This window comes from Aedes albopictus, chromosome 3 (assembly GCF_035046485.1).
Source record: "Aedes albopictus strain Foshan chromosome 3, AalbF5, whole genome shotgun sequence".
Taxonomy (NCBI): Eukaryota; Metazoa; Arthropoda; class Insecta; order Diptera; family Culicidae; genus Aedes; species Aedes albopictus.
In genome coordinates this window covers 299,382,341-299,390,929 of record NC_085138.1, presented here as the reverse complement: position 1 = coordinate 299,390,929, position 8,589 = coordinate 299,382,341, and the positions used below count along the sequence as shown (strand labels likewise).

The 8,589-nt window shown below is 42.8% G+C and overlaps 1 protein-coding gene across 1 annotated transcript; it reads left to right on the top strand.

Annotated features, from left to right (window-relative positions):
* Window positions 1-495: 495 nt before the first annotated feature.
* Window positions 496-8,094, top strand: LOC109405265 (folylpolyglutamate synthase, mitochondrial). The gene is made up of 4 exons (XM_019678297.3): window positions 496-1,126; window positions 1,210-1,395; window positions 1,754-2,714; window positions 7,606-8,094. Exons 1-4 carry the CDS (start codon window positions 893-895, stop codon window positions 7,878-7,880), a joined length of 1,656 nt encoding a protein of 551 aa, XP_019533842.3. The 5' UTR covers window positions 496-892; the 3' UTR covers window positions 7,881-8,094.
* The last annotated feature ends 495 nt before the right edge of the window (window positions 8,095-8,589 follow it).

The window sequence follows — 8,589 nt, the reverse complement described above, 5'->3', positions numbered from 1 at the left end:
TAAAGTTGAATTTGCTGTTCTCGGAGAGATGGAAAAAATACAGAACTCTGCGAAAAAAATACTGAGCTGGAAAATCAGAATCTAGTGTGCATGTTTCAATTTTGACATGTCCTCTGCTCGTTTGGACGGGAATTTGTATGGATTTGACAGATGATCGCTGTTCCAATAGGCCTTTTCAGATGACAGGTCCGTGTATGTCACTGTTTACAACTGACGAACAAAGGTGCAAACGCTAAACTGTCACTTTCATTGGAAAACTGTCAAAGCCCCCCAAAATCAGATGAATTTAAACGTCATCTGATTAGGCCCCTTTTTGTCATTGACGCCACTCTCCATTTCAGTCAATCTAATCTTTTCATTTGTGAGACTCGAAAGTTTATACCAGTGTTATGTACTGTCAGTTTTGCATCTTCTCTGCGCATCTCTTATTCATATGCTTTGGTCTTATGTATTTGCTATTTACTACGAGCCGTACTCATTTTTGTTTACAAAAATTCTTTCTATTGCTGTGTTATGCGAGTAATTTGTGCTGATAACGAAGTTTCGATAATGCTACGTACGTTGATAAGAATATTTGAAAAAGTGTGTGCAATTGGGCAGCTAGAATGTCCGCAATCTGAAAAGTGAACTGCTATGGTTGAACAGAACAAGACTAAAGTCACAGAATCGAAGTGCAGTGCACTGTTACGGCTGCTTTCCGAGTCAAGTGTTGTTAGTAGGCTCCATCGCCTCCAGGGATATTGCCTCACACTACCACCGGTTTGATTAATAATCTCGTCGTAAGCGCGTTCCGCACGCGGCATTGAGGAACTAGGTCTGTATTTGTACTGTATCGTCATCATATTTCGCGCAGCTGACGAAACAGAGTGGAGTGTAGAAAACACGCGATAATATGTTACTGCGCGCCCGTCAATTGGCGCTAATTGCGTCCACTCCACGCTGCTGCAGTCGCAAAATGGTACTGGAAACATCGACACGTGCTTCGGCCACGAGCGCCGTAGTTTCAAGCCCGACCAAGACGTCGTCCAAGGTGGTTGGACAGGCGCCGTCGTCTCCGTCACTGTCACTGGGCAGCAATGGCCATTATTCGGTGGAACCGGGGAAGCCTGTCCTGGAAAACTATGAGGTAAGATAAGATTCATTTCAACTTGATGAAACCACGCAAAGAAGAGGATTTGACCCTGAACCCTCTTAATGGTTATCTCGTAGAATGCAGTGCAGGCCCTCAACTCGCTGCAGTCGAACTACAGTGTGCTACAAAGTTCGACCAGTAGGACGCATACGGCCGATTCGATTCACATCCAGGAGACGGTGAAGTTTTTGCAAAGAATTGGAATCTCCCTGGATACGCTCGACCAACTTCCGGTAATTCATGTTTCCGGTACGAAAGGAAAGGTAAGCGTGTGTGGATGGGTTGGGTTTTTTTTATATGGTTTCAGTTCCAATAAGCGTGTCATATTGTCGCAGTGGATGAAGCCCCTGGATGTAGTAAATACCTACACTAGTTACACAATCATGAATCACCTCGTCAACAATAACAACAATTCTTGTTTGTTCACGTTTTTAAGTAATATCGTGATAGATGTCTGCGTCGATGTTGCGAGTCATGGAATGGTAGATCATCGTGGGTTTCACAGTTTTTTTTTTGTATCTAGCATATCACATATCACAGGGAGTTTTCTTTCGTTTATACATAAAACACGTGACATTACACATTCCTCATTTATGATACTTTCAATTCTATTACACACAGGGTTCAACATGCTCACTGGTGGAGTCCATTCTGCGAGCCCACGGCTACCGGACCGGTTTCTTCAGCTCACCTCACCTGGTATCGGTGACCGAACGCATCCGACTGAATGGCGTTCCAATCGATTCGTCGAAATTTGCGGTCTATTTCTGGAGAATATATAATCGTCTATTGAACAGTCGCGATCACCAGTGGGATATGCCAGCTTATTTCAATTTCCTGACAATTCTCGCGTTCAATGTTTTTCTACGAGAGAAGATTGATGTGGCGATTGTCGAGGTTGGCATCGGAGGGAAGTACGATTGCACGAATGTGGTCCGGGGGACAAAAACCGTTGGAATCACTTCGCTCGGTTTGGAGCACACTGCATTGCTGGGGAACACTATCGAGGACATTGCGTGGCAGAAAGCCGGAATAATAAAGAACCATTCGGATGTGTATACCGTGCGTCAACCGGAAGGCTGTTTAGACGTGATTGCAAACCAATGCCGTAAAATGGAAGCCAAACTTCACCTTGTACCTGATTTTGATTCCTACAAATGGAAACGGAAACCGAATATCAATGCGAACAATCTGGCCATCAAACTGAACACATCGCTTGCCATTCAGATATCGCTGAACTGGATTAGCCAAACACGCCCGGAACTGCTCAGCAAAAACGACGAACGTCTTTCGGAGGTGGTTAGCCAGGGTGTTGAGTCCTGTTTTTGGCCCGGTCGGTGCCATCAGGTCCGAAAGGGGAACAAACGTATATTCCTGGATGGTGCTCACACCGTGGAAAGCATCGAAATTTGTTCCAAGTGGTTCCAGACGTGCCAGCGGAAAAGCAATCCCAAGATTTTGATTTTTAATGCCACCGGAGATCGAGACACGCGAAAGCTGTTGACAATACTGGCCAAGCATACGGATTTCGACAGGGTGTTTTTTGCTCCGAACATTGCCTCGCAAATAACGTCAAACATAGGTAAGTAATGTTGAATATATTCATGGCTGAAATGGACGTAAGAAATTTGTAAACAAATATTGGGGACATAGCTTAGTATTAGAATAGCACTACGGATCACCTGTTTCGGTTGCAAGAGATCAACTAACAGGGTAACCCCAATTCAAAGTGTTAAGCGATGTTCAATCGAAAACGGATTGATTGATTGATTTGTCTTTTTAAAGAGACTTTCAGCCCTTGGCTGGTTCGTCTCTATCTCGAAAACGGAGTCTGTGGGATATCTGGGCACCCCTTACAGCAGTTTGTCCCTTACCACGTTTATGCAGGGCTCTTGCGTGGTGAACCTTTTTTTCTCGTGCTACTCGTTGGATTTTAAAATGAACTTAAATACACATAATCGGAAAACAGTTAGTAGAGGTAATGGAGAGGTTACCCAACTAACATTTTCAGCGCTATAAGCTTCAGTCATTTGCTTTCTGTTGTGTAACCATCGAGTAAAAGCAGTCAACGCTGAATAAAAGGAAAGCTAGTCAAATATAAATCATAAGCTAATACTCGACTGCAAAACAAGCACCATACAGCTACCAAACTCGGTTTTCAGAAATCCATTACTTGTCACTGGGGCTGTCTTTACACCACTCTATTCCAACTCCGGGAGATGTCCCGAAAGATATAAAAACTTGAACACATCGAATAGGAGTCCCCACTAACAAAACAGCTGCTACTATACAGTACAATTCGTTATACTGACAAATCCCTAAACCAGCAGCGCTTTAAAGGCCGTTATGCGATTTCATTACGGCTAGAAGCTGTAATAAAGAAACTGTTGGTTTACCAACACGGCTTGTCGGATATAAACATTATTGTCAAAACAAACTTTAAGCGGAATATATAGCTACTACACAAATTCTTTACAGCTATCCATGTCTGTGCTGTGAAATTATTTGGGTTGCTTTTATTGCACGTTAATTCAATGCCGGAAGATTTGTCGGAAGATGTGCAAATCAAGTAAGAGTCCCAGCCACTACAACAGTTGCTTTTATACAGTACGTTTTGTAATGTTGCCAAAACACAAAACAGCAGCGCTTCGTAGCCGTTTAAAGAACACTCTTTCAGCTAGAAGCTGTGAAGAAGGATCTGTTGGCGCAACCACACAGCTTGTTCAATGTAAACATTATTGCGTTTGACGTTTCACAAGCTTTTGCAGCAAGATGAAGTTGGGTAAGGTTTCTTGTCGCACAATTATGAAGCCTTGTCTGGAGTAAAACAAAACGGGCTATTTTCTATGTTATTTATATATAGCAGTGCGGCAGCGAGGACATCATCGGGACCAGTGGATACGGAGATCGGGAGTTCGATTCCAAGTAGCGGCAAGTACTTTACTTATTCAATTTTAAAAGTGATAATTCCAGTTCTACATGTATTGCGTCACGGTATCCATAACCTAATTATATTTAATCGTTTAATTTGGGGATGCCGTAAAACTATTATTTAACAACTGCGAAAAGGCTGAAAAAGCGCCTTCTAAAGATGTTATTCAGTTAGTGGTTACATAGGAGCCGAGAAAAGAGCTATGACTAGGTGGCATAGAAGCTGATCGCACAACAGGTACAAGTGGATTAAGTTCGCCAGATTCATTGGTATAGGGCTTGCATAGAAGCTTCCGTCCATATGTACAACACAGTAACTCAGCATCAAAGCCGTATTGAGGACGCTTTGTTGACGTTTACATTCACAATAAATGTTAGTTGGGTAAGCCTTTCGCAAGAAGTTGTATAACTGGATTCTCTCTAAGGAGAGGAGAGACAAGAGGGGCTAGTTGTGCGAGAAGCAGCAGCGTGGGGAATCACATTTTCTCATCGGCATGTGCGTCAGGAGAGGTCATGGATAGAACATGGTTGATAAGGGCCATCTATAAGGACAGAGATAGGCTTCTTGCATTGGATATGGCTGCGCAGCTGCTTAACTCTGCGTCCTCGAAGTTGAACATCAACAAGGATCTCAAACAGGCCTTGTGGAGATTTTGTAAGTCAACAATGGTGGTGATAAACTAGATGACCGAGACTTCTTGGATATTATTGATGTTAAAACTGTTAGAGGTCCCAACATCGACTCAGATTACTATCTTGTAGTTAGTAAGATTCGAGCTCGGTTATCAGCCGTGTCGGACTCTATTAACGTTTCAATATCCAACGTTTTTCAGCAGACTGTACGGTAGCTGACTATCACCAGGAGCTGAACGAACGGATAGATGAGCTTAACCATTTCCTTCCCACGACTTTGAACGACTATATCTATGACAAAAAAGCGTTTCCGAAAAAAGTGGTAGAACAAAAATTATTGCAAATTGGCTAAAATTTTCGAAATCAATGAAAAAAAAAATGGTTGTAAATCAATAGGTTTTTGATTGTTTATCAATAGTTCAACTATTGAAACAAGTATTTAGTAGTTGGATTAACCTTATGAGGTTATAACCATATTCTAAAAACTATTGCATCATATTCATCTAATTCCGTTTGTCCGGAGTTCGTCGATAATCGATGGTGCTCTAGAGCAACCATGGGAAGTAGAGGGTTAACAAGAGCGATAATCCCAAAAACTCTGTGAGAGTCTATTCATGGAACGATGAGTGTGACAGCGCGGGAGGTGATCCACTGCTCAAACGGGTGGTTTGACGAAGAGTGCCAGTGAGAAACGGACAAGAAAATTGTTGCCAGAAGCCGAGTATTAGTGTCAGGGACCGGGTAGATCCTCTCTCTCCTCTTCTTGGCGTAACGTCCTCACTGGGACAAAGCCTGCTTCTCAGCTTAGTGTTCTATGAGCACTTCCACAGTTTTTAACTGAGAGCTTCCTCTGCCAATGACCATTTTGCATGTGTATATCGTGTGGCAGGCACGAAGATACTCTATGCCCAAGGAAGTCAAGGAAATTTCCATTACGAAAAGATCCTGGACTGACCGGGAATCGAACCCGTCACCCTCAGCATGGTCATGCTGAATACCCGTGCGTTTACCGCCTCGGCTATATGGGCCCTCAACCGGGTAGATCAGGGAGCTATATAGGGAAGACACGGACAACGTCTTCAGCTTTCGGCTGTACAGACTGTTTTAAACTTAACATTAGACAACGGACAACGGAGCATGTAACCAGTGGATACGGGGAAGAAACTATTCTCACGAAAAGTTTCAACGCCCGAAGCGGGAATCGAACCCTCACCCCATAGCATGGTGCGATTATAAGCTTGGTGACCCTAACCGCACGGCTACGAGGCTCCACGGAAAAGAATGCCGTGAATAGTAGTTTACGCAACAAGGTGCAGAATGACGATTTTTACAGCACGAGTCGTACATTTATCCAACGAGGCTTGCCGAGTTGGATAATTACGACAAGTGCTGGAAAAATCGAGTTCTGCACCGAGTTGCGTACAACGTTTTTTGCAATTTCATAAATTACCCTTGAGGATAATTTTCAACAAAACTTTTTCATCAAACTGCACACTGATGTTCATAGCCAATGTTTAAGAAAATCTGATCATAATAGATTATACTGTGCAGCTGTCACAATTTTTCAAAACTGCGTCCAGAAAGCATCAAGAAGTTGACCAAAACTGAAAACAGTGCTGTAATGGTTCATTACGCAATGCAAATCAGTGCTGTAATGAATCATTACAGCACTGTTAATTAGGTGTGGGAAAGTAGGCCTTTTCCTGTCAGATTTACGTGAGGTAAAACAGCCTATTACGATGAGAAATTGCAAAAAAGGTTTTACGAAACTGCCAATGACACGCAGACATCCTAGCGCTTTCTCTCGTGATGTGTAACGAACGTGATAGAAACTTTCCGACAGATTAAACAATGGTGGCTACCAGAAGGATATAGAGCATCTCGAGGCATTGACTGGAGTGTGTAAACTACAGAGGAATAGCACTCCTCAATCCAGTGTGCACAAGATGTTATCCGGAATTTTGTTTAACAGGCTGAGGCCCTTTGAGGAGTCCTTCGTTGGCGAATATCAGGCGGTTTTTCGTGAGGGCCGATCAACGACGGATCAGATGCTCCCCCTGTGGCAGGTTCTCGATAAATTTCGGAAGTAAAACTTGTAGATCCATTATCTGTTTATTGATTTCATAGCGGCGTACAATTCTGTGAAGAGAAACGAGTTATGGCAGATTATGATCGAACATGGTTTTCCGCCGAAGCTGATTAAAGTTTAATCTGATTCGTGTGACGCTTGGCGGATCTAAATCAAGTATACGGGTTGCGGTTGAAATTTCGTCATCATTCGTAACCTTAGAAGGACTGAAGCAGAACGAAGCTCTTTTGAAATTACTGTTCAACATGGCACTAGAAGGAACTATAAGGAGAGCTGGTGTGCAAAGAAGCTGAACCATTGTCACGCGGTCGCATATGGAGGAAGTAAGGAAACTGGAATTGGGTCACCACTAAGCTGAGGTGGTTGTTACGAACAACCGGAGCAGCAGGCGGTGATTGAGGCAAGCGGTTGCCTCTTTGATAGCCATGTCGATTACACCTGCAGGAAAGTCTCCACCGCTACAGTAGAACTAGCCCGGATGATGTCCAACAGCTCTGTAGTGTATGGCTGCCACAGATTTGGTTACGTCACTTCCCTCTAACGCCCGAAGTGTGCGTGTTTTGAGAAAACGATGAAACACATTTTCGCTGGCCACATGTGGTAGGCACACGACTCCGTACAATTTTGTCCAGGGCATGTTTCGAGACGCAGCAGAAAAAAGTATCATCGAGACACATATCCAATATAGCTGCCGCTACTGATGATGCCGTAGTCTTAAGTTAATTGTACTATGATAACATTACGTAAGGTTTCATTGCATGCATTTTAAATATTACTCCCGTTTTGATATACCTTTATCTTTCCCTTTTCTTCCCGCCAGATGCCATCAATCATAATTTCCCCAGTGACGAACAGATTAGACGTTGCGAAGAAAATGCTCTGCTGTGGCGTGAACTGATGGGTCAACGTGACTCCACGCGCAACGTTAGTAGTATAGCATCCGTGCAACCTGCCCTGGATGCCGTGATCGAGCAGATTGATAACCACTACATGAACCACCAGGAATGTGATATATTGGTAACCGGATCGCTTCATTTGATTGGAGCTGCGTTGACTGCACTCAAAATGGAATCACAAGTGTTAACGCCTGGATAGGAGACAGCACGTTTCCAAGTGTGGCTCATTCAGTGTTTTTGAGTTATATTCATTATTTGAAAAAGACAATGAAATGCTCTCTTCAGAAGTGAAACCTTTTCCACGTGAAAACGAGGTGAGTGATATCTACAATTATTTTACTTACTGTTATGTGATGTTCTTTTATACAACACTTTTCAAAAGTCAATGATACAAGGAAAAAGTTCAACAGGAATTGACATTTCTGTCCCGTTTTTTTAAAATAATAGTACGAAAAGAAAGCCTTCAGCTACGGTCTAGTACTTTCCTACGAGCACCCACCATACACAACGTAGAATGCAAATGAACGCATAATTTCCAGTGACACATAGGGATGGGGAGACGAGTGTCTTTTCATGATTTTGCATGTAATTAAAATGGTTGACAGAAACAAACGTTAAGGGGCAAAATAATTGGTGCTGGTTTGTTGGATGCAAGTTAGTTCAGAAGGAACTGCACGACTGATAGTGAAATACCGGTTTGCATAAATGTGCTTTAGTGGTTTGCATTTTTTTCTATCTCGTTTAATTAATTACAGTGTATAAAATTGCAACAGAAAAGAGATGCAAACAAACGACAAAGAAAGCGCGCATATAATTCTTTGTAACAATTTTTACAGATTGTGACATAATCTCTAAACAGTCGACCAGTGGCAAAGCAGAAGGTCAAACCACCAACGAAGTCAAACTGT